General features: G+C 49.6%; 10 protein-coding genes across 10 annotated transcripts; 3 read left to right on the top strand and 7 right to left on the bottom strand.

Moving 5' to 3' along the window:
- Positions 1–1,858: 1,858 nt before the first annotated feature.
- NCS54_01405800 (Hypothetical protein) lies at positions 1,859–2,539 on the bottom strand (the record flags this gene model as incomplete). Its single annotated transcript, XM_053159221.1, has 3 exons — positions 1,859–1,875; positions 1,923–2,364; positions 2,423–2,539. 3 exons carry the CDS (start codon positions 2,537–2,539, stop codon positions 1,859–1,861), a joined length of 576 nt encoding a protein of 191 aa, XP_053015196.1.
- Positions 2,540–4,355: 1,816 nt separating this feature from the next.
- Positions 4,356–4,952, top strand: NCS54_01405700 (Hypothetical protein; the record flags this gene model as incomplete). The annotated part of the gene is made up of 3 exons (XM_053159220.1): positions 4,356–4,422; positions 4,501–4,613; positions 4,722–4,952. 3 exons carry the CDS (start codon positions 4,356–4,358, stop codon positions 4,950–4,952), a joined length of 411 nt encoding a protein of 136 aa, XP_053015195.1.
- Positions 4,953–5,711: 759 nt separating this feature from the next.
- NCS54_01405600 (Hypothetical protein) lies at positions 5,712–6,821 on the bottom strand (the record flags this gene model as incomplete). The annotated part of the gene is made up of 3 exons (XM_053159219.1): positions 5,712–5,881; positions 5,948–6,167; positions 6,276–6,821. The coding sequence occupies 3 exons, from the start codon at positions 6,819–6,821 to the stop codon at positions 5,712–5,714; spliced, it is 936 nt and encodes a 311-aa protein (XP_053015194.1).
- A 2,635-nt stretch (positions 6,822–9,456) lies between these two features.
- NCS54_01405500 (Arrestin-C domain-containing protein) lies at positions 9,457–11,124 on the top strand (the record flags this gene model as incomplete). Its single annotated transcript, XM_053159218.1, has 4 exons — positions 9,457–9,551; positions 9,620–9,763; positions 9,840–10,569; positions 10,618–11,124. 4 exons carry the CDS (start codon positions 9,457–9,459, stop codon positions 11,122–11,124), a joined length of 1,476 nt encoding a protein of 491 aa, XP_053015193.1.
- Positions 11,125–11,256: 132 nt separating this feature from the next.
- NCS54_01405400 (TauD domain-containing protein) lies at positions 11,257–12,537 on the bottom strand (the record flags this gene model as incomplete). Its single annotated transcript, XM_053159217.1, has 4 exons — positions 11,257–11,460; positions 11,522–11,623; positions 11,678–12,049; positions 12,121–12,537. The coding sequence occupies 4 exons, from the start codon at positions 12,535–12,537 to the stop codon at positions 11,257–11,259; spliced, it is 1,095 nt and encodes a 364-aa protein (XP_053015192.1).
- A 4,210-nt stretch (positions 12,538–16,747) lies between these two features.
- NCS54_01405300 (Hypothetical protein) lies at positions 16,748–17,851 on the top strand (the record flags this gene model as incomplete). The annotated part of the gene is made up of 1 exon (XM_053159216.1): positions 16,748–17,851. One exon carries the CDS (start codon positions 16,748–16,750, stop codon positions 17,849–17,851), a length of 1,104 nt encoding a protein of 367 aa, XP_053015191.1.
- A 396-nt stretch (positions 17,852–18,247) lies between these two features.
- NCS54_01405200 (Hypothetical protein) lies at positions 18,248–19,183 on the bottom strand (the record flags this gene model as incomplete). Its single annotated transcript, XM_053159215.1, has 2 exons — positions 18,248–19,028; positions 19,143–19,183. 2 exons carry the CDS (start codon positions 19,181–19,183, stop codon positions 18,248–18,250), a joined length of 822 nt encoding a protein of 273 aa, XP_053015190.1.
- Positions 19,184–19,956: 773 nt separating this feature from the next.
- Positions 19,957–20,487, bottom strand: NCS54_01405100 (N-acetyltransferase domain-containing protein; the record flags this gene model as incomplete). Its single annotated transcript, XM_053159214.1, has 1 exon — positions 19,957–20,487. The coding sequence occupies exon 1, from the start codon at positions 20,467–20,469 to the stop codon at positions 19,957–19,959; it is 513 nt and encodes a 170-aa protein (XP_053015189.1). The 5' UTR covers positions 20,470–20,487.
- A 473-nt stretch (positions 20,488–20,960) lies between these two features.
- NCS54_01405000 (AB hydrolase-1 domain-containing protein) lies at positions 20,961–21,731 on the bottom strand (the record flags this gene model as incomplete). The annotated part of the gene is made up of 1 exon (XM_053159213.1): positions 20,961–21,731. The coding sequence occupies one exon, from the start codon at positions 21,729–21,731 to the stop codon at positions 20,961–20,963; it is 771 nt and encodes a 256-aa protein (XP_053015188.1).
- Positions 21,732–22,377: 646 nt separating this feature from the next.
- On the bottom strand, positions 22,378–23,406 carry NCS54_01404900 (PKS-ER domain-containing protein; the record flags this gene model as incomplete). The annotated part of the gene is made up of 1 exon (XM_053159212.1): positions 22,378–23,406. One exon carries the CDS (start codon positions 23,404–23,406, stop codon positions 22,378–22,380), a length of 1,029 nt encoding a protein of 342 aa, XP_053015187.1.
- Between the last annotated feature and the right edge of the window lie 1,517 nt (positions 23,407–24,923).

Below are 24,923 nucleotides of genomic sequence, written 5' to 3'. Positions count from 1 at the left end.
GTTATTTCTAGGTGCACAGTATACTATCCCGCTCGGTTGACTGTTACGCTCGCTATATATATACGTTATATAACTATTATAATATAAGAAAATATAAGTAAATATATATTATATACTTATTATAAGTTTCTTAAACTAATAATTCTTATACTTAGTCTAAGGTAAGACTAATATTTTTAATATTTAGTCCTAAGATTAATAAAAATAAAATTTAATCCTTTTAGTTCCTTGCTTTATTAGGCTATTTTATTAGCCTTCCCTAGCTAACCTATATTATAGCTATTATAAAAGGGGCATATTAACTTAGTTACGTAATAAGTAATATAAAAAGTACTACTAACTAAACTCGCACGGTATCTTTTTTAGCTTAGCTATAACTTTCTAACACTTCCCTAGTAAGTAATATTTACACACTTCCCCTCCCACTTCTTTATATCTCCCTCTACTAGCTGCTCAAATATCCATCTAGCCAAGTCTCCTCGACTAATAGTATATCCAACCTCTACGCCTCGCTCCACTTCGTCTGCATTCTTATATAGATGGTCTTCCCAAACCCAGCCCACTCGGAGGGACGCTGTCCCTTTCATGCGACCGTGTGTCAATAACGGCGGTCGCAATATCACGTACCCACCCAGCGATGCGTTGTCTTGCGTTGCTGCTTCCCGTGCCACTCGCTCCAGTACTGCTGTGTCGGCCTGCGCAACTGGTAGAAGCCATAGATACAGTGGGATCAGCAGAAACGGCTGGTCTCGCTGTGTACCGTGGCCAGTAGACGATATTGGTACAAAAATTGGTGAATTCGAAATCGTGTTGCTCGCTTTTAGCTCTCGAAGTGACTCCACAACAGCCGCCGCCGAGTCTCCGGTAATAGTCGAGTCTTGCATTGAGATCGGGCGAAGAGGGTTCCAATGGAAGCTTGGCAGACTCGTGATGCCAGTGAAGATGATATCTGGCTCATGTCGAAGAAGGGTACTAACCGCAGTTACATCGCGGGAAGAGCCCTCAACTATGACCAGCTGGGATTGCAGGATCTCTTCCGAGACATTGTTGCTTGTCAATATCTTCCTGAGCTTGGAAGCATCTCGGACCACTAGGAACGGTTAGCGAGAGAGATTTATCCATTTTAGCTGAAACGTACGAGCTACCGCGTTGTGACCGGCGAGCAATGTCCATGTAAGAACATGGCTGAGGGTTGCGCCAGCGGCTCCGATAAACGCAGCTTTGACCCCCATCAGGATGGAGTCCCACAAGATGTCCAGGGCGCTTTCAACGGCGGTTGAGAAGTCAAGAGAAGAATTGTCCTTGGGGTCTTTGGAAAGGCATTTGCCATATTGATCAATTCACTATGGATGTATATGTCTTATATAGTCCAAACTGCGGGATGGGTTTAGACCGACGGAGACGACACGGAGGAATCGCAGATGGAGGCTTGAAGACACTCCGCCAAAGTCCGCAACCCATTTCATCTTGCGCATCCCGCGGACGCCCGGCCTCAACTGGAGGCTTCATCAGGGGGGGACAAGCCCTGCCCCACCACATACGACCATACCCACTGGAAAACTCGGGATCCCGTCCGCTCTCCCATAGATAAGCGAGTGAGGGGCGGATTAGTAGTTGGGTCGGTGACGACCAGCGAATCCCCGCTGTTGTATGTTCTTTTTGCAGCCTTTTCCTAGTCCCTCCTCAATCTATTCAGTACATCACCCATCCACCACTCGCACTCAGACATTGGCCCGTTACCCACCGACTTTCTTCTGACGCCAACCACGCAACGATTTGGGCAACGTCATCGACGGATCCCAGTCTATTTCCCGCTGGTGTTTGTGCTTTTTGCATCGCGACAATATTTTGTGGAATGTTATCCAACATCTCGCTCTGCACAGGCCCTGGGTTTACTGCATTGACAGTGTGTCCCTCCTGACCTAGCTCCGCAGCCCAACAGCGCGTCATTCCTTCCAGTGCAGCTTTGGATGAGCAATACAAAGAGAGGTCTTTAAATCCGTATCGTGCGCCAACAGAAGAGATGTTGATGATTCGGCCACCGCCTGCAGGAGGGAGATAAGGTTTTGTAGCCTGGAGGAGGAGCAGTGGAGCGAGGACGTTGAGGTGATAGATGTAGTCAAAATCGGCGGGTGTAATATCAGTGTGACGCTTTACCAGCTCGGCCCCTGCGTTGTTGACAAGAATGTCGATGTGAGGTCCAAACGCGCTGATGGCTCGCTCGATTATCTTTTTAGCGCTGTCAGGTTCCCGGAGGTCTGCCCTGACACCAACGCATTGAGACGGAGGGTCGAGCGAGGCGATCTTCGCTGAAAGCTCCTCAACGAGCTGTTTGCTGTTTGGAGAGGTATATGTTGCCACAATCTGTGCTCTTGTCAGAACCCCGTTGCTCTTCCTCTTTAGTATCTTAACGGGAATTCACCTTGGCACCTCTCCGAGCCAAGTCAAACGCGAAACCCGCACCAAGCCCTCGGGAAGCACCTGTGATGATGGCGACTTTGCCCTTGAGGGTCTGGAAGTTGCTTTGCGAGGAGTCCATTGTAACGGCGGTGAGTAGAGAGAGGATCAATTGGTGGTAGATGGAGATCAACGTTTGTCACTTATTGGACGCTGGTGAGTAGGTCGAATCACCTTTATATAGACAGTTACTGCTCCAACTCCCACTGGTTATCGCCGATGGCGATAAGTATCTTGTTCTTCGGCGATAGAGCTGGGCTCGCGTACAATGACGTCACTGATTCATGGCCCAAATATCTCCACTTTGCCACCTTGCCTCAAGCCTTCTTTCCGATGTCTTCACTATTTTTTTGGTAATGAAGTCAATTGGGCTAGAGTCACTGGATGGGAAAGGACCGTGAAAGATGTAAATTGAGGCATGAAATACATTGCATACCTGGGTATCTTGCAAATAGTCCCACCAAACTGTTCGCGTTCCTCGTTCAGGGTAGGATCACTAAAAAATAACAAATCCTGGTTTTTCATCACGAAGGTTATGGCTTATACTGAAGACCGGTTATTATAAAATAAGAACGAGTATATACGAGATATCAGAGATCCTATCTAAACGTCTATTGGATTTACTATGCGTTATAGTTGTTATGAGCATTGTTAGGGCTTGAGTCCAATGTTTACACTGCCATCCCTCTGATTACGGACCTATAAAAGTACCCCAAGAACTATCTTCCACATCCAGGTCTGTCTCCATAGGTTATCCTCGCTATTCATTCGTTGTAAAATCATGGCTATCGTTGGGCGTTTCATAAGCCATTTGGACTAAGCATGGCGGCCTCACAAACCAGCCATGTCCTACTCACTGCCGTGTTATTTAGAAATCAAGACGCGGCACAACTGAGTGTGGTATAGACGGAGACCTATCCTCCTGGAAGACTATGTCATTCGAAGTATCTTTCCTTATGCTGTTCAGAGCACTGAACTCTTTTTTAACCACCGACAAACGCCACGCAGAAGATCAAGGCGCCAGAACACTGCGAGGCTTCACCAAAGGCGAGTCACCAAGTATCTGCTGTTTAGGTATTGACTGGCATATCGTCCTGAATGTGCACGACACAGGAGCTGCCCTCCATCTCACCGCAGGCGCGGTGCAGTCACTTTGAAGACGTCATTTTACCTCCGTTGATGTCACTGGTAATTGGTATTGGCATATGCGCCATGGCTTAAGGAACTAATATCACCTTCTTGCGTTGAGAAACACAAAGCTACCCTGACAGGCTGTGACAGCTCAACGCAATTGTCGAGAATGCATTATCGAGAATAGAATGTCGTAAAAGACGGGCACCGACAACTCGCCTAACTAGAGATGGCAGTAGTAGCATGGCGCCATCCACGCTGAAAATTGAACATTGACCGACATTTAACAACAGCGTTTGGACGCTCAATATTCACATTGTCGATCTTCATTAGAGAGATGTGCCTTTGTTACCGTATAAAGTGCCCTCGACTTACCACCCTTGCATTCGCGTCATGTTCTCTGGTGTAGTGCCTAACTCAGTTTGTGTCTCATGGCCGGCCATCTCGGAACAATGCAAGCCAGCAATTGCCGATAGAAGTGATCAGACTCCAAACCATTGTCGATCTTTTGTGATTATGTCTCGGACACTATGAGCCCATCGACTCCAAAATCACGTCGAAAGATCACAATACACGAAGATTTGAGTATTCAGCTCTAGGAATGAGGCTAACATGTCGATCTGTTGCGGGGTGCACAGCTTTCATCGAGTCTCCCAAGACAGGGGAGCAATGTGCATTATAAAAAGGACAAGAAATGCCATGAAAGCCAAGATCAAATACTCGGAGCAATAGTATATCCAATCTCGTCTCTTCTATTCACTCCCAAAATGCGATTCAACCCTTCCGCTTTGGTCCTTGCCGTTCTGGCGGGTACCGCCATTGCTGGGCACCCCCGTATGTTATATTCCAACACGAGAGAAGACATGTGATGCTATGGACTTGCTGACTTTTGGCTACGTCTCTTTGTTCTAGATATTGAGGCTCGTGTTCCCCAGGCGAACGATCCTCTTTCGTTCCTTTCTGGGCTTAGCTACGCTCCGATTACTGATCTGCTGAACCAAGTTCTCGGCCCTTCTCTGAGAAAGGTATATTTCTCTGTTCAGCTCTTTTTGAAAGAATATTGAAAAATTGCCGCTTTTGATCAAGACTTTCCTGTTGGCAATCACAAGCTAACCATCATACCATGAATCTAGATTGAAGATGCCCTCAACTTTACCCTGACTCAGAAGCTTACGGAAAGCCTTCAAGGTGGTGCTCCGCTGAGTGTTTTGGTTGCCGTCGTTGAAGCCGTTGGAGAGCTCCTCAATGGAGCTGACATTGGTGCTGTTGACAACAACCTCGCTGTCAACAGTAACGGCTACTTCGACTCGCTGGATAGCGCTTTGGGTGTCGTTAATATTGGGAAAGTCGCTAAGGGCATTTAGGCACCCGATTTTGGTGTCCTAATTACGCGGGGAGATTGTATGGGAGTTTTGTAGGTTACATTTTGGAGGTATTTGGGCTGGGTTGCAGTCCGTCCTGCCTGAACCTTATTAGCTTAGAGGGTTATAATTCGTTGTGAGGACTTATTATATAGTATACAAATACTTCATGATACCTCCTCCTCGCTAAGGAGCAACTACAAGCCGGAGGGAAGACTCATTGCTGCCAGGATAGGTTGACCGTAGAAATGGACCAAACACGACCCATTGTGTAAAATTCGAGCCACACCAGGTCCTCAACACGTGCTATTACGATTCCTCCAAAAAGTCGAACCCGTATCAAGAGCGCGACCCCAATCTTCTTCAAGGTTCGATACTGCGGCTAAGTTCCTACTTCCTTGGAGGTGGGACTGGTCCAGACGAGTAACTCAAGTTACCATAAGAGGACTCTAGCTCATTCCTTAGATTTCGCATTCTGCCTGCAACACAACGCAGTTCTTTTTAAGGCTAGTTCGCACTTGACTTATCACCTTGCTACCACTTTCTTACCAACCTGGTATGTTATTGTGGTAGCGTCGCTGTGTCAGTAGCAGACGAGCAGACGAGCAACTGGCTAACAGTAGCATAATCCTGAATGCACAACCCAACTTCATCATGTATGCTGATCTCTTTATTGGGATGATATCTCAGACTTAGACAAATACATAGGACATATTCTCACACGCTTAGCTTGGCCGGGGTCGTATCAGGACTATTAGCACCCTAGAGGCCCTTGACCGTCATCTTCAGGAAGCCGGGGTCATTCTCGATCTTCTCCCGCAAAGGCCCTGTTTGAAGCTCATCAACGTCCCAGTTTGCCCATACAAAGCGACCATGAAGAAATTCAGCCTCGTCCGATGCCGCCCACACGGCAAAGTCGCCAGGAAGCTTGACTAGTCGAGTTGTTAGCTTACATAGCCCTGCAAATGGACAGCGTGGCATTGCCATCTTGAACTTACTATCATCCCAAGGGAAGCTGTCCGCCTCTGCAAAGCGCTGGAAGGACTCGGTGTAGTGCATGCCTGGGTTAATGCTAATGATCTGCATATCCTTGGCGGGTGTCGCGTATGCAATGGTCTGCATCATGGCGGTGGAGGCGCTCTTTGTAAGGGAGTAGAGGGGAACAGGGCCAGCCAGGTCTGGGGAGTGCACGACCGCAGATGTGAGGTTGATTAAGATCTAGAAAGTAGTTAGTTTACATTACCTTCCATAGACATGTGGGAGTTGCCGATGTGGCTTCTCAGCTCCAGTGAACAAGGGGACTCTAGAACGGGTCTGAACACTTACCAGCTTTTTCGAAGGCTGCGTCTCCCGTTGCTTATAGAACCACCCAATCCAAAGGAATGGCGAGACCACATTAAATGCAAAACCATCCTTCACAGTCTGGCTTCCCAGTCCAAGAAGAGTGTTAGGTAGCCACATCTTAGCCGCATTTAGAACCAAAATATCGACAAAAATGTCGTCCTGTCGAAGACCACTCCAAAGCTTCTCCACATCCGCTTCATCTCCGAAGTCGCTGACCAAACCAAGAGTCTTGACTTTAGGATACGCCTGCTTAATCTTGGTCAAGGCTTCATCCAAAGCACTCTGGCGACGACCTGTCAGAATGATGCGTGTTGCACCAGCGGCACCAAAAGATTCGGCAATACTGAAGCCAATCCCAGTAGAGCCACCGGCGACGAGAACTGTACGGCCAGCCTGAGAGAGCTCAGAGCGAGTTGGAGAGATGGAGGGATAAGATTTGCGGTGGACAACGGAGGTAAGAGAGTCGTTAGGAGTATCAACCGAGTCCCATGGGTTTGCCTTGCGCAGGGAGTCTGTAGGGGCCGACATAATGCAAATATTTGCGTTCTAGACGATAGGTGATAATGAGCTTGATGATAGATGTGAATGTGAGGAAGACTAAGTGCTTTTATAGAGACCTCATGAGTCTCGATGCGTTCAACGTTAACATCTTCAATTCGGTTCATAAGCCCCCTTTGATCTCTACGTTGCACAATGAACTAAACCCGCAAAATTTCCGCTTGATATCGAATCTGGCTCTGTCTTTGCAAAAATTCTCCCATCACTCTGATACTTGGATGACTGGAGGCATGGGCCAGGCCATCATCACGTTGCTGGGTGGATCCAAACACGGCCAAACTGCCGCAAGATTTCCGCAAGATTTCCGCACAAAACCCGCAAGACAGCGGGCTGACAAATGCGGATCACGAACCAGACATGACATCGCAACCCGTCTTGGCTTTAGACTCTGACAAGTTCCCTTCCACCCGCCCACGACGCCTCCCACAGTTTCCGCAAAACTAGTAGACACTATGGGGTCGGCTAGAAAGTTGAAGGCTTGCTATGCCTGCACAAGCGGAAAACGGCGATGCGATAAGGCTCAGCCAATGTGTGGCCGCTGTGAAGACCGAGACATCGATTGTCATTACCCTCCCACTAAGAGGAGGAGAGGAAATACGTTCGAGGGCGACTGCAGCAACGCCCCTTGTCAATCCTCAGCTAATGACGGTACATTGGGTTCTACGGAAGTTACCTTCTCGAATGAGACCGACGATCTTATCGACTTGAACCAGTGGACACGAAGCCTCATTAACTGGAACGCTTTGACAGACGATCCACTGCCTCTGTCGCATGGTCTTCTACTGCAATCTATACCACAAGAACACTCTGATCCTCCCGTCTCAAACCTTCAGGGCCCTTCTATATCGCCAAAAGAAACACAGGACCCGGCAACGTGCCAATCAGCCACGAGTACCACAGCGCTCTCAAATCCAGCCAACAGTTTCAGATTCTTTTTTGCGCCCGAATCTTGGTCGATACGTCATCTTTCGCTTAATGCCCCGACATTTTCCTCATCTGTTTGTTTGAACTACATACGCGGGATACAAACATGGTTTACCGACTGGGTTATCCATTGCCATAGCCCCTTCATTCATCGCCAACTATACGCTGACACAGGCCTCCCCGACTCTATCCAAGGCGCTTTCACCGCAATTTCAGTACACAACACCAAAACACCAGCCAATGAGGCCGCCATCGATGAGATCCTCGAGGCTCGGGTTGCATCGCTTCTCAAGACATACCAAGATTCCTATCCAAGTAGCAGCCAGGACGTCAGCGTGTCTCGCGCCCTTGACACACGAGAGCACTTGGCTCGTACACAGTCCTTGTTTGTACACCTAGTCCTGGGCTTGTTTTCGCCTTCTATCAGGGCTCGCGCCAATGCCGAGAAGCGCGTTCAGACTCTCCTTCAGTGGACGCGCCAGCTTTGGGATGCTGCTCCCCGCGACCCAGATATCTGTCAAACCCCAGAAGGCGACTTGACAGCATCAACTAGCGCTGCAGCTGCTGATGAGTTCTTTGACGGTGATCCCTTACCACGGCTGTGGAGATCCTGGGTTCTCTCAGAGAGCATACGGCGGACCTGGCTTCTGGCAACTTCGATGATAGGAGTCTATCTCACGATACGGCAGTCATGGGCAGAGTGTCAGGGAGGTATCCAATTTACAGCCAGTGCAAACATCTGGGACGCAAAATCTGCATCCAGTTGGGCAAAAGAGTGTCGAAATGCCGGTCCACTCTTCATTTGTAGCTTGGATGGTGAAAGCCTATTCCGCACTGCAAAGGCTGTTGAGGTTGACGAAATGGCGAGGAACCTATTTACCATCATGTGGGGAGCTGAAAGGGTCGAGGCTTGGGTCTCTAGAACAGCAAGTGACAACGATGACGTGCGTGTAACGTATTGATCTCGAGTAGACCGGCATCTGAAACAAGAGAAGATCCACTGCTGCTGAAGCAACATGGTTCATTCTGCCGGGCCTCGTTAGTACGGCTTCGGGAGACAGTATCAGCCAAGGCCAGGATTTGACGACGTCAATGAAAGGGCAGCCGAGGCCATGCAAGTTGCATTCAGAAAAATTTTAGCTTTTAAATGCTGATCAGTTTCTCTTCTACAGTTGTGTCGACATGTTCGCTTCCTTACTCGTTAGGGCATTGAGGGCATCATGCAGTCCCAAAGAGCCCATTCTTTAGCCGAATGGAGGCATTGAATAGTATATCAATGACGCACCAAAGTGTTCAATCAAGAATGCAACCAGGCACAAGATTCAGCGGCCTCGCGGACTAATAACAGCCGCGGTGGATACAGCGTCACATGTCAATGCCGGCATTGATAAACCCCGTCGGGGAAACTTGGAGCAGCATGTGCCGGGCGCAACACGTCACCATCTCGGAACCTTTTGCCGACGGGGATATTGACAGGCCAGGGATCCGACGCCTCAGTCACGCCAGGTCAGGCAGGTCCAACGGAGTCTGGCTCTATTGTTTGTTACCCCTTATATCCGTCTGACTTCCAGGTATTTCTGTTCCGATGCTCCCGGCATCTTCCTTTTCCTCTGCACAACCCCCAATTCCGAGATATCCGATAGAGGCTTACATTGCTCTTTATCTGGCTATCAGCAGCAGAATGCAACCATCCACTGGACGTATTTTCGGTGGCCAACATTTCAGCTCGCCCTTGAACCGCGAATCCGCCTGTGCATGTTCCCTTTTCGAAATTCGGTGCGTATTTAGCCAGGGTGCCAGTCTTGACGTCAGATGAGGAATTATTCTAACGATCGGATTTCTAGACTCGAAAGAGATGTCATTGTGTTTCGGGGCGGCGAGGATGAAGCCACCGACCAGATTCTGAAAGGGGCTGTGGTGCTCTGCTTGAAATCACCACTCAAGGTCGAAACAATTCAACTTTGTTTCGGCGGTACTCTCCGCCAGTCGTACGTGATCCGGAGCTAATAACTCAAGCCTCGAGCTTGAGCAATTGCACAGGAATCTTGAGCTAACCATGAGGAGGTGGACATCGGACCCAGGCATATCTCATAGCAATGCCATACTCATGCACAAATGGCCCCCATTTGTGAGGACGGATGACAAGAACACGACCTTGCCATCTGGAAACTACGAATGGCCGTTTGAGTATGTCATCCCGAGTGGCACTGCTGAGACGGTGGAGGGGATGCCTGAAGCAAGCATCATTTATAGCCTGGAGGCTACTATGAATCGAAGCAAACTGGGGCGCCAACAGCATGCTCGGAAGCGAGTTCGCATAATCCGCACGTTACCTCTCACCGCTCTGGAGTTCGTGCATACGATGAGAATCGAAAATCTCTGGGTCGACAAGATTGACTACTCAGTGACTATTCCTACAAAGGCTATAGTACTTGGTGGCTCAACCACTTTGGACATGCGATTCACACCTCTTGCCAAAGGTCTGGTGTTGGGACGCATCGAGGTGACTCTGTGGGAACTTTGCGAGTTTTCAGCTCAAAGCAGGCACCGAATTTATTCAAGGGATCACCAGGTCCAGCGTATCGTCAAGCGCTGGGAGTTTGATGCAACTGATCAGGACTGGCAAGACTGCATCGAGGAGACCGGAGAGGAAGGCTGGGTTATGAACAAGACGCTCGATATCCCAAGGAGGCTTTGCGAATGCATCCAAGACTTGGAGGTACAAGGCATCAAGGTTAAGCACAAGGTCAAGGTGTTTATCCCGCTGCGAAACCTGGATGGACATATGTCCAAAGTGAGTAATGCCTGAAGCCACTGACAAGATGCCCACTAACGTTTGAAGCTCGACATGGCTTTACCTGTCCACGTTTTTATCTCTCCAAATATGCCTCCAGACGAAGAAGGTAACATCGCCCACCAAACGACAGGATCACCAGGTTTGATGCCTGGGATTGATGTACCACCAGAGTATGGAGAACATGTGCTCGACCAAGTATTTGATCATAGATCTGGCTGGCAACATACTGCATCTCAACAGGATTCGAGTATCCAACCATCCTCCTCGCCCCGCGCCCACGCGTCATGGCGACTTATATCAGCAACTTGCACTCAGACAGAGCAGCAAGCCAACTCCAGCGCCTCAACATCACAACCCAACGCTGCTGATGTAGCAGCATATATATCGTCCGAGACGATCGATGAATCCATCGAACTGGCTGAGTTAAGCAGAGTCCCTACATACGGTACAGCGGTGCGGAGCCCCTTGCGCTCCCGCGTAGAAGCTGGAGACTCCCTACTTCCTGATTACATGACAGTAGTTGCAGGCAGAGAAAACGAAACTCGTTGTTAGTTCCTCATCAAGTGAAATTTGATTTATGCCAAAATTGCGTTGATTGCCACTACGCCAGGCACTCCGTCTCTAATAGGAGCAACCCCAATAGAATGTGTGTTAATGCCATCGGCTCCCTAAATGCCAAAGACACTACCAAACGCTTTCTAGCCCATTCACGCCAATGGGCTTATCAGCCAGGGTAGTGATTCGGAATCCATGTCGTAGTCCTTCCTGTGGATTATGCACATTGTAGTCATTGACAGCGGTGTGAGCAGTAACTCTGTTGTCCCAAAGTGCAACAGTCCCTTCCTCCCACCTCACTCGAGCCTGGAAGTCCTGCCCTTGCGCAATATGCTGTTGGGAAAAGTTCGCTTAGTTACTTACTTGGCAGAAATATGGAGGCATCACAACGCACCTTGAACAGAATCTTGAGCAACCCGTCAGATTCTTCTTGCTTAAGCCCGATGATACGCTTAGTGAAACCCGGCTGGATAAACAACGCCTTCTGTCCGGTAGCCTAATCATCATTCAATACGATGGGATGACATGTGCAATTCGTAGGTGGTCTTACCGGATGGATCCTGACAATGGGATGCTCACTCTTCACAGACTGCCGTCTCACATGCCGGCCATCTCGATGCGCCTTTTCTGCCTGCGGGTATCCGCTATGCTCGGCGCGTAGACCCTCCAGAAGAGTCTTGATTGGAGTACTCAGTCTAGCATATGCAGCAGTTTGGCTTGCCCAAATTGTGTCTCCGCCTGAAGGTGGTACAGACAGCAAAGTCAGGATGGTGATACCTGGTGGCTGGTGTTCGTATGACACATCAGAGTGATAGCCTATGGTGGACAGCTTGTCAAGCTTGCTCTCATTCCGGTATTCGTTATCTGGGCCAAGATAGATGTTGTGAAACTCCAGATGGTCCTTGATGTGCGCTCCAGTTGGCTATGAAACAACTTTCCGTTAGCAATCCCGACCTCAGGGCGATGAAAAGGCACAGGCTTAGTATCTCTCACATGGATATGCAGTGGGCCAAAGTAGCGACCAAACTCCTTCTGCTTCTGAATACCGATGTCCTTGAAATCCTGGTCTCGGAAAACAACGACACCGCGCTCGGCAATCAAGAGGGCCAACTCGTCCTTTTGCAAATCATTCAACTGGGAAAGCTGAAGGCCACGGATCTCGGTTCCGATAACGGGAGTTATCTTGGAAACCTGCACCTCGGAATTGCCTTCTGGGAAGAGATTGGATTTGGCCTTGTTCGCAACCAGTCCACGGTCGTTGAACTCAAATGATTGAAGTGGTGGAAATGTGGTTGTCTCATCGTACACCGGGAGATAAGCACCATATTTGTACTTGTTGTGCAGTGTAGTGTCAAAGGCCAACTTGACCGTAGTGGTCGAGCCTGAGGTCTGAGTGGTGGTAGTAGACATTGCGACCGAAGCGAAAGGAGTAGAAAGTATGGATGATCAGCGACTAAATCCCAGTCTCCAGGCTGATGCGAGGCATATTAATATTGTTGCTGTTAATATTCCCCCAAAATCACGTTCTACCGCAGCTATCACGTCAGTTTGCGGAGTATTCATGACATCCTCTTCCAGGCCTATGGGGTTGGAGCGGAAATGCAGCAGACAAGAAGGGTGTGGTCACACAATTTTAGCGTCTGGATAACGAAATCCTTTCCTTTGTCTGTCTGCCTTCACTGAATGATCTACAAGAGGTCTACCTACATTCGGAGTCGATTGAGTGAGTTGATGACATTGTAACACGCGCGCACGCCATCTGTCAATATCGTTCTCCAACCACGGGCACACTCCATCCACTGTATTAGATAAAGAGGTATCAGATAAGATGCATCCTTACAAAACGAATGGTTCTATTTGTCGTTGTGCGATGGTCTGGGAAGGCACCCACACCACAACTCCAACCCACGCATTAGGAAGGCATTGACCCCAGTATGTTAAACCGACTTCACAGACTCCGCCACAGTGTCGATGCCATCAAGATAGCTGGTGCATAGAACCCTCCCCGTACCCAAGGCCTGCAACCTACCATGCATTCGACTCAAATCCCGTTACTCAACTATTGAGTGAAGAGATGGGAGTTAGGGTAGCGTTTGGAGGAAAGTCAGTTCGCCAGCTTGAGCACCAGAGCACTTGAGCAGCATAGTGTCCTGATTAGTCATAACAAGCCGCGTTGGCTCAGTGGTAGAGCGTATCACTAGTACTAGTACTCCGAGTACAGTAGACATGATAAGGTCCAAGGTTCGATCCCTTGACGTGGCATTGCAACATTCAGCTGGTTCACAACCCGCCTCTTCTTTTATTTTTGCCAGTTTTGACTCCTTTTCCAACCAGAATGTCTCGTCGCAGGATCAAGCAAGCAGGTGTTCTGAGCATCTGTTCTCCTTTTTACACAGAAACAACCATATATGTGCTAAACAGCAATCAGTGCAAGATGGCACTACTTGTTTCACTTTCTTATGAGTTCAGAGATAAAAGCATATTTATCAATGATCTTTCCTTCTTATATTTTGACATGCACCACAGAATGTGTCGTGTCAACCCAATTTCTCTCATGAAACAGATTTACGAAGCAGTAGATCTCATGAGAACAGGATCTTAGCTTCAATCTGTTCCATTTACTCACTAAATCAAGGCCTATTATCTCAGTTTTATCTTCGTAATCGTTTGTTGGGTAGACAAAGTATAATGTCTGTTAATCTGGACTTCCAGTGCTAGGAAGAAATCACTGGTGTGTGCCTCATGGGGTCACAGGCGTTGAAAACACATGGAAACAATAGCACATTACAGCCCAGTGTCATGATTATTATTCAATACGAACATTAAATTCACAATTGTCCATTGCCCCTTGGACGACTAGGGTGCAAATCGAAACACTGAGGTCAACCACATGCGCCAATCGGTGCTTAGCGATGTCCAAGCTGTGGGCTCAAGAGACCGTTCGAGACCTAGCTGCGGAAACACCAACGTCATTGACAGTCCATAGCTTGGCCCACTGATAAGTTCAAACTCCATAAAGCCCCATGTCTTTGAAACAAAGTAGCGGGTACAGACAGCCAAGTAGGGCGCCAAGGACGATGGGGCTGCTCCCGCGCTCCCGGGTCACTCGGGGGGCTGGGTCATCAAAGACCGAAAGACTCTCAGGAAAGGTTCCGAGTTCTTAGGCATAATTTATGTCGGCTACTACCGCGTTTGCGCAATGGTGCAAACATTGCCGCGTACGGGTCTCGTTCATCTTGCCTTCCGTGGGGGTGTAACTTGGCAATACACCCTACCATGAGGGGACCATGATAGAAGCTAAGGAGTCGAGTTCTAGTACCATACGCTGGTGTGTAGGGTAAAAGTACCTGATTAAATGTGCCTCTTTGATGGAACTGCTTGTCTATCTACCAGGTAAAGTTAGACATGGTCGAGGATTCTGTCATCGTAATGTCTACAATCAAGTGACTAGGGCCGGAACTACACGGCATAGCATAAGGCCTTCACTCAAAGCATGGGAGCATCCGATTGAAGCATGCCGCTATGAGGGTGTCTTCGATCATGAAGCCTCGTCCAATCAGCCCACATGCACCCCTTGTGCTCCGAAGACCGGGTCGTGAAAACAGTCTATCACCAACGTGGTAAGAACTCGTTTCGTTTCGGTTTGGCCTAATTCTCCCACTTCCCGCTCCCGCATCCTTGGCGCCGGAACATTGATTCAACGCCATGCTTCCATCCTTGGGATAGCTTCATGCGCCGTCCGGGGACTGCATGTGTACCTTTCCCATCGAAAACTCGGATGACCAATCAAAAAGATTATACTTTAAGCCCTAGCTGCGTTCTCTGGACCAACAAGCAAGGCTCATGGCTGTGGAGAGACCCTTGTGCCACGATGACATTCTTGTAACGCTAGTCTGCGGCTTAGAGTTTCTGAACTGCCCTCTGACGTGGCGGGAGGACGACAACCGCAACAAGGAACTTTTATCAGAGAATACTCAACATTTTCTGCGGCTGATGATGATTCTCTCAGCCCATCTCACACAGCCCCCTTTCGAGATGAAGGTATCCCGCAAGAGTTGTGACTTGCCGAAGCTCCTGTGATGCGACATTTGTCGGTACCCCTTTTCCTTTCCGCCGATCTCTAGCAACTGTACGCGTACTCCCAGTCATAGAATCCTGGTTTTCCACGTTCTTTCAGACTCGCACGACATAGCAGGTCAGTGTGATGAGAAATTGAAGGAGGGAGCTCCCTCTTCCTGGAGGTGACTGACACTCATTCATAAACAGCCGTCGCGGTGCTGCGTGGGAAAAGAGCAATTGGCAGAGAGGCCATAAAGACCATTCATCAACAAGACTCCCAATCTCTTCCATCTCATCTCGCCAAAGGAAATTTCCCTCTTCTGCAAATATCGAAAGACCATGTCTGAAATGGAATCACCGGTGGATAAGAGCCACATTTTCGCTCAAACCATTGCTTGGGATAATATCCCAATGCTGTTACAAATCATGGCAGCTTGCATTATCCCTTTTGTCATCATCTATTCAGTCATCACAGAGAAGCCTACACCTACGGCTCCGCATCTACTTGAAGAACAAGGCGAGATCTCAGAAGACCCAACTGGGCTTGATCTGGTGTGGTAGAGAGGGCGGTGAGTTATGCACGCAGCCTGGAGAGACGGAACTAACGAAGTATCATCAGTACGAGTTTGATTCGTCTGATTGAAAATCATACGATGCATGGTCATTTCAAGGGCGTGTAGTTAACTACGCGTCAGGACACGCTATGGGTTGGACCTGAGGGGAGAGTTCACGGGGAATTCCGATTGTTTTCATGATTATTGCCCTCGTTCATGGATTGGTTACTTATCATGTTCGAGGTTGTTCGTCAATTTGGATAATCTTGCTGCATTTCAACCTATAATGTACAAATTGGCATTTCTCTTCCTATCGTAGTAAATTCAGTAACTCAGTCAAGTCGGTGTTTGGAGTAATCATCAAATTCTACCTAGCAACTCAAGATATCTACTGAGAGATGCAATGATTCCCTACTCGGAATACCCCTTTTCATTCTCACAACACCGATTCCGCGTACGGCTGATGACGACTCTCGGGCAGGGCTGTCGGTGTGCTACGATTTCCCATTGGTACTCGATACCAGAACTTTTGCAGGAGGTGATTCAATAGTTTGGATCTAGGTGCTTCTTACAGATTCGCCCAGGGTCGTTCTGCAGGTCCAGAGTCAACGTGATAGCTTCTGACCAGCCATCTCGCTCCCACATCACGGAGAACCCCCGGGCGGCACCACTTCCAAGCAAGCCAGCGATTCACCTGCCAAAGAGGCTTACGATTCTTTGTTGTAGACTTCGGAATGGCGGCATGCTTGCGGCTGCGCGTAGGTGGAGAGTATCCACGACGCGTCACCGTATGTTTGAAGCCAAGTTCACTAGTCGGGCAAGACGAACGTCAGAGCATGGCTCTCGAGGATAAATATCGTCTCGATACCAGTCTAGAAACACTTCTTCACTCAGCTCATCATCTTTCAATTACTTCAATACACTCGCTTACTTCCACCTCCCAACCACACTCTTTTACTCTCATCAACTTTCGTTCAAGTTCACCACACTCTCTCAACACCATCACAATGAAGACCTCCGTCGCTCTCCTTTCCGTTTCTCTGGCCTCTGCCATGGCCACGCCTCTTACTCTTCGGGCTCAGAAGTGCAACGTCGCTCCCACCGCTTCGGCCAAAACCAACATCCAGCCTTACGATGTTGCCGAGGCCGCCACCGCTGAGGAGTGCCAGACCATCTGCGAGTCTGATGAGGCCTGCCTCAGCTTCGTCTTTGGCCTTGCAGCTCATGCTACTACTCCTTCTTGCCTGCTCTACAAGGTCCCTGCGGCTCAGGTTCCTGCTCGCAGCGACGGCCTTCATGTCTTTGACAAGGCCTGCTCTGCTAAGCTCGTCCCTACCACAGCTCCTACCCATGCCCAGCCCTGGGGTGTTGCTCCCAAGAAGGTCTCTGTTCGCAGTGAGCAGAAGTGCAACTGCGCCCCTACCGGTGCTATCGACAAGAAGATCCAGCCTTACCAGACTACTACCAAGGTCACTACTGCCGAGGAGTGCCAGACGCTGTGCGAGTCTGGCGACGCCTGTCTCAGCTTCCTGTTTGGCCTCCCCGACAACTGCAGGGCCCCTGTCTGCAAGCTCTACAAGGTTGCGGCTGCTGAGATCCCCATCCGCAGCGATAAGCTTTTTGTCTTTGACAAGGCTTGCCCCGCCAACCTGGTCCCGGTCACCGCTCCCACTCACTCTGCTCCTCGCGGTCTGATTGCCAGCGCTGTTACCAAGACCACTACCAAGGCCAAGGCTGCCGACTCCAAAGACATTAAGGCGAAGTCTACCGAGTCCAAGGTCCCTGAGGCTAAGGACACAAAGGCCAAGACCACTGAGACTAAGAACACCGAGGTTAAGGCTGCCAAAGCTAAGGACTCTAAGGCCAAGGCCGCTGACTCCAAGGTCACCGAGACTAAGGAGACTCAGGCTAAGGCTGTGCAGTCCCAGGTTTCCAAGGCTAAGGATACTCAGGCCAAGGCTGTCGAGTCCAAGGATACCAAGAACCAGCAAGCCAAGGCCACTATCGCCTACGGCAAGCCCGCTGCTACCTCTACCAAGTGCCAGACTCAGGCCAAGCAGACTGCCAATGCCAACACCAACGAGGTCTCTGCTGCTCAGAAGAGCAACTAAAGTCCCGCTTCCCTGATTCTGAGAGCTTCCTAGCTCTAGCAAACGAACAGCGGGGATGTGGACACACTGAGAGGGGGTAGAGGAGGAAAAGGGGTAATGTGGAGGTGTGATGGAATTGGGGGCATTGTTCTCAGTGACGCCTTGGATGGAGGTAGATAAGTCTCGGGATGGTTTCTGTTTGTTCTGTTCGTGATATTTTGTGTTTCTTTTTAAGAGCACTCCTGCTCGACTAGTACCAATACATCAATCGGCCGATACCATGCAGTTACCACATGAGCAGTGGCAAGTATAAATGAATCATTTCTAACTGACTAGACGCACAGTTCTACATAACAAGAATCTTCCAACATAGGCAACAACATAAGAATAAGGGAAGATGATCATGTCCCAAGAGCTTTATGGGACTAGAACAAGCCTCTTCGCATTCGCCTCCTTAGACTCCCAGACCTTCTGCACATCCGACATGGAGAAAGCATGGATCTCAAAGGGTCGCTTCATCCGGCAGAGGGCATCCACCAGCCCAGGGATCTCCCTCTTCAACTCTTGCTTGCTGACGCTTCCAATGCCAGACGCCATGACACGAATAGGCTTAACATTGAGCAGACGCCCTGGCAGGACCATGTTTTGCTCACCGCTCAGGCCGCCAATCTGGATATACTGCAGGTTCTCGCCGCGTTTAATCTCGGCAGCCTTCATCACCTCGACACCAGCAGATCCTCCAACGTAATCGAGTACAATGTCGATGGGGCCGACGCTGGGAGGGATAGACAAAGGGGTTTGGATCACAATGCGTTCGTCGAGTCCCTCAACTGTGGCAAGGGTTTCTTCAGTGCGAGAAATCCCGACGACACGAGCGGCGCCCAGCTCACGAGCCACGAATGCAGCAGCTCTGCCGCTAGCGCTGGTGGCTCCAATAATGACAACCGTACGGCCCTCGCAGCCTCCAATGGCACGGCACTTCAGCGCAAGCCAGCTACTCATCGTAGGATTGGCGAGTGCAGCAATGGTTACGGGGTCAACGCCCGCATCCAGCTTGATGAGCTGAGCCTTGTCGACATTGGCGCGTTCGCAAAAGACGGGAGCCGCGAGACTGCTGATGAAGTACATGTCTCCTGTGGCTTCGTCGAGTCCGACACCATCGATGCTGGGGTCATAAGGCAGTGGCGAGTTGAATGCGCTGGGGTGTTTGCCTGACGCCCGGTTTTAGACCACTCGAGGGACTCCAGCGGCCAAGACTTTGACTTGAAGCTCATTGGATGAAGGAGGTGGAACATCTGGAACATCCATGTACTCGAGAGGGTTTCCCCAGGTGGTGACGCGGGCGGCCTTCATTGTGAGATAGGGTCGGGTGGAATGGGTGTTTTGATTGGAGTTGCTGGAGTGGCAAGATGATTGATGCGAATGCGTTTGAATGGGATGTTATGAAGATAATTGTTGGAAGGGCTATGCTCTTATATATGTTCTTGAATATGAATTCAATCAACATGCTTCCCATGTACACGAGTCTCATTGTCTCTAAGCTGACGAGGTCCGGGGAAATCGGGTGCCATTGAAAACTCCGTTTCCGCCCACACCAACGCGCGATGGTCCAGTGCCGCGTAGTGGAGCAGGACTTTTCGGGGATTATCTTGTTGTCCCCCAGAATCATCATCAGCCTCAATTGGTTTTGGACTTTATGGCGTCCTCCCTCATAGCCCGTTGCCGCTTTATCCGACTTCATGCCTGTGTGAGCAAGCCTCTTCCCAGAATTGACGTTGGTGGCTTCGCGTTGACCTGCTCCCAACATGCGACCGTGATTGAGTTGGACACTGCTCACAATTGGTGAGGGTGAATATCAATTGGGGCGACAATCCTGGCTCCTTCAACCGAGCAAACAAGGAGAAAAAGGGGAAGTATGAACTGGATCTACTAATCGCCCAGTAGCTACTCTCGACTTATTCAATTCCTTCAATCAATTGCTATCCGTCTTCATCCACAGTCGTCCGTGGAAAAGCCCACATTACCCCTGCAAACAACGTGCATCTCAGCTCCATCAGCCCAGCCAGGATGCTGACCACGAGCTTATCTGATTCTCCATCCATTGAAAGCATCCTCCGGGGTATATCTTAACCTTCCAAAAGCCGGCTCATGTGCGTCGTCTGCCACACCGGGTCTTCATCAACACAAAGAACAGAAAAGCCCTGCCGCTCCCAGAAACTCCGTGCGCCGGTTAAGAAGGGGTGGGTGTGTAAGTACAGTTGCTTGATCCCTGCTTGGCGCGCAGTCTGTTCCAGGGCCGCAAACAGCTTCGAGGCCAACCCGGCCCGGCGCCAGGCTGGGTCGACGTAGAGCCGGACCACCTCGACGACTCGCTCATGACTGAACTTGAGTTGTGGGAAACGCCCGTCGTAGTTGAGATAGCCAATGGTTGCGATCAGACGACCATCGGCCCGGGCTGTTAAGAAGGCACCATTGGAGTGCTCCAGGTAGGTCCCCTTGAAGCTGACAAGTTCGCGCTCCACTGTCTTCTTGTGGGATTTCGGGTCCAGCATCGGAAACATGTCGGCGCGGGCCTTTCCAACAAAGTCCAAAATGGCTGGAATCTCATCGGCCCTAGCTGTGTGGATGACAATGTCCATGGTGTCTGAGGTCTTTGACTGATGGCCGCCTGGTGGCATTTTGTGATGAAACTCTCAGGATTGAACTTGGGTGCTTCGTGTTGAAACTACAATGTCCCACTTCGTCAGATTCGTTGGGAATTGCGAGTTTCATCTCCCACAGCGAGATCGGCTTTACCTTTTATGCCTCACCCGACCCACCCAATCCACTCAGCCACATGCCAAGATGCACAGTTTGTGTTTCCTTGGAGTAGGTAGGGTTAAGAGTAAGTCACATAGAGATACGGCTTTATTTTAAGTCTTAAGTGGTAAACAGGAAGCGTCATATCCCGGATGTGTCTGGATGAAAAGTACGGGTTAGAAACGGACACATTAACTCGAGGCGTAACCGAAATCTTCACTTCGGTATGTTAACACAGAAAACCAAATAAAGGCCTTCACTAGAAGACATATTCATTAATCATTACAATCCAACCTAATATCCTTGAATCATAGTGTCTTTCAACATTTGATCAGCTAGGTAGGTCCACATTGAGTTCACCCGCCGAGTTCATAACGATTCCAGCAACTTTATCGGGCATGCTAAGAAAGGGGCTGTGAGAAGCTTGTAGCCGATACTGTCTCACCGAGATGGCTTGCTCTTTAACCTTGGCAATCATCATATCCTGCACAAGTCCGGGCAAGGCTTGGTCGTTTTCGCAAACAATGTATGTCAAAGGGATGACTCTCCATGCCACCTTGATGCAGTCAATCGGGGTATACTGCGTCTTGTGACCATGGGCAACCATCAGTTTTTCTGCCCATTCAGCCTCCTCCACGGGAAGATCGTTGTATAAGTGGCCAATGGGGTCTGTCCAGACGATGGTACCATTCGATATCGAAGTCAGGTACGGCGGCAATTGTCCTCCAAAAAGGCCAGCGAGTGAGTCGTTCTCTTGTGGGATAAAGGCGCACATCAAGATGATGTTGGTGACACCACCTTTGCCAGAGCCCGTCGCCACGGCAAAGTCCGCCAACGCTGCGGAAGCAATCAATCCGCCATAGGAATGCCCAATAACCGTGAGCTGCGTTCCTGCGGCAGACTCTCTGGCGATGATGTCTTTGATGAACTTTCCATAATCATCTGCTGTTGCATTTGGCGGTATGGCGTTGTTATTTGTGGGCAGTTGCTCGCGAATAACCCTCACCCCCTTGGCTTCGAGTTGCTCAATGAGCTTGTGATAGTGTTTTAGAACATGCCAAGCTCCTGTAATCACAAGAATGGCCTTAGAAGAACAAGACATGGTGGAAAAGAGGTAGATTCGTAGTGTCGTTGGCGATGGGGACAATGGCAAGCCTCCAAATGAGCTAGCTACGGGCTTTTATGGCTTGTTCTTCAGTGTTTGCTTCCATGCCACATTTATTTGCGACGTCACTTAAGCCATTGTCAGCTTACAATATGCACAGATTATCATAATACTAGATGTAACTAGTATCAAGTGCTGATTCTTTAAGGGCCGCTTCGTCCCAATAGTTCAATTGACCGGCACAGATAAGCCGAGGCATGAGAAGCGGCCCAGATACTTAATTCACTTTTGGCGACAAAGATCTTCGATCAGGGTCGGATGAAGAGCTGTGCATTCTCAGCAACGGATCCAGAAATAACATTCACTAGGCGAGAAGGGCTATAGGCAAATTGGTCGAGTAAGGAAACAAAATATCTCAACGAAATCGATATCTATACTCAAGTGAGGCTTATCCCTTGACCAAAACCACTTCTCCCTCCCTCGCTCTACAGATACCACATTGTTGTATCAATCGTGTCGGACCAAATCAGCACTCCCTGGGCTCTCCGGCCCAACTCCTTATAAATCAACCAAACAAAACCATGTATACCCGATCTCCCAGACGAGTACGCGTGCATATTCCTCATTGCTGTGTACACTCCATTTATGCAGTGGGATCCACCCGAACAAGGCACGAACCCATGCCGGGGACCTTGCCCCAGTTCTCATGAGGCTCCCGAATGTTCTCCATGTCCCAAATCTGCTTGATGGGGACCTCGATCTTTCCGTCAGCGAGAAGCTGCATGATGGCCAAGGCATCTTCCATGAAGGTGGAGCGATCGCGGTCAATGTAGTAAAAGCTCGTGCTTCTCTTGGTGAAGAGACAGCCATTCTTGGCAAGGAGCTTGGCCTGAGCCGGAAACTGGGATCGAGTCTTGGCGGAGTCTCCCTGGATGATGTTCATGTTGCCGCCAAAGCCAACCAATCGGCTAGGCTCATCGGTAATGAGAATATCCCAGGATTCGTCCCAACTTTCGAAACCGATAGGGTCGTAGACAACATGCGCGCCGCCACGCTTCTTCATCTCATCCATCCAGTTCTTGTTGGCGTAGGTGAATGGAGTGACTCCCAGCTCCCGGAGAGAAGCGTGATTTCGCTCCGAGGCGGTACCATACACATCAGCACCCTCAAGCAGGCATAGTGTCATAAGTGCGTAGCCAACGGCACCGCTGATGCAGTGGATAAAGACTCGTTGTCCCTTTCCGACCAGGTTGGTTGCTCGATGGACCAGACCGTAAGCCGTGTTCCAGTCCAGGACGATTCCTACGGCTTCCCTCATGTCGACGCTCTCGGGAACGGGAATCAAGTATTTTTCGTCAATGTTAATCTTTTGGGCCTCAGAGTCATAGACTGTTACAGCGCCAACAAGGGCTCCTGGCGCAAACCTGGAAGCTTTGCTACCGTTGACGCTAACACGACCAACGAAGCAATACCCAGGTGTCAGGGGTGCAGATTTCTGCATGGGGTATGAACCCAGACGCATGTTGATGTCGCCGCCCGAGAAACCCGCGTAGATGACATCTACCTGCACCTCCTTCTTGGCAGGGGGGGGAATCTCGGCAGTGACAACCTCGACGTTGGAGGGGCCGCCAAAGGCGGTAATGACGACCTTGCGGATGGTATGAGTGGCCATTGTGTGTGTGAAAGTGGGTTCTTGGCAGGGGTTAAGGAAGTGAGATGAAGTAAGTGTGTTGTTTTGGGAGTGACTGTGAAGTCTTGATCTTGCTTGCTTGTTTGTGTGCTGGGTATTTGTGAATGATGAATGCAAACACAAGACCTTGGCATTTCCTTATATACATGTTCTCTTCTTGATGCTTTGACCTTCATACATGGAGCGCGTCAGCGTCGATCTTACTCGCATCCGCACTCGGACCAACCAGCGCGAGGCCTTTTTCGCTCCTCGCTCTCGCGCTCGCGCTTGAGCGTTGCTCGAGCACAGCAAGCAACGAGTTTCAGCCCCACGAATACGCGAGCAGCGAGTGGCTGACACAAGTGGCTGAGCGATTAGCCGGCACGAAGGATCGGATGAATCAATGCCCCCCGCTGATCCGTCCTCGCCCACCAGAGGGGCCCGCGCAAGAGATTTGTCGCTAACAGATAACACTGCTCCCCCCCCTACGATAAGCGCTGTTCTGATATCGCCTTATCGTACCGCCACCAAAGACAATCCCGTCGGCCAAACTTCAAACCAAGGCGGAGAGACCAGTTTGCCCAAAGGCCAGTAGCACCAGCCACACAAGCCAGTGCCACGTTCAGGAACAACAGCCACAGGTCACTGGATCTCTAAATTTCGATCAGTTCAAGAGACTCGTCGTCTTCCATCTTTCAGCGCTTTGCGATAAATATTTAGCTTTAAGAAAGAGGGTTTCGTTGGATTTTTATCCCTCTCCTTCTTGGAGCACGCGATGGCGTCGCTTGGTTCTACAAGTGCATCGAAGAATTCGTCCCGTTGAAATAGCCTATGCTCGCTGTGAAGCATTGAGTAACCCTCGAAGAAGAATCAGACCAGCGGCCCAAAAGCCCCTTCGAATAAATAATTTCTATGGAAACTGAGGCAGACTTCTAAACTGAACGTTTAAACTTATCCTCCTCTACCTAGGACATTAGATATTAACCAGGAATGTGAGAGTCGGTAGAGTGACTCGCTCACCCTAGAGCCTGGAGTGTTTCTTCCGTGAGTGAAACGTGCGTGCCTCAGGCAACAGCCCTTTGCTGAGCTCATTCGTCGTGGCCCCACATGCCGTTGACTTGGCCCCTGGTCATTTTCTCCTTCCGCCTGTGCTAACTGGTCCCTTGTTATGTCTCTAACAGTTAATGTCAATAGCAAGGTAAATGTCTGCTAAGGCTGTATTATCTTGCCCATGCGTGCTTGTTTTCTGCGGCCAGGCAGCCAGAGCAACGTACAGCCAATGTCGGGCCGCACCTTTCACGCTTTTTTGTCTGCTTGCCCCCAACACTTCCCAGCTTCTCTTACCTCGTGTCCAGCCACCAATTGAAGCCATCACCAATTTTCTGCGGAGAGCTTCCAGTTCAGTTACGCTAGCTTATAACTAGAGTAGAGACAAACAAATTGAATGATCGGCCGATCTATTGATTTGCAAAGAAAAAAGCTCAAGCCTAATTCTAAAGAGTGTACAAAATTCACAACTT

Source organism: Fusarium falciforme, chromosome 12 (assembly GCF_026873545.1).
Source record: "Fusarium falciforme chromosome 12, complete sequence".
Classification (NCBI taxonomy): Eukaryota; Fungi; Ascomycota; class Sordariomycetes; order Hypocreales; family Nectriaceae; genus Fusarium; species Fusarium falciforme.
This window is presented reverse-complemented; position numbering and strand designations above follow the sequence as displayed.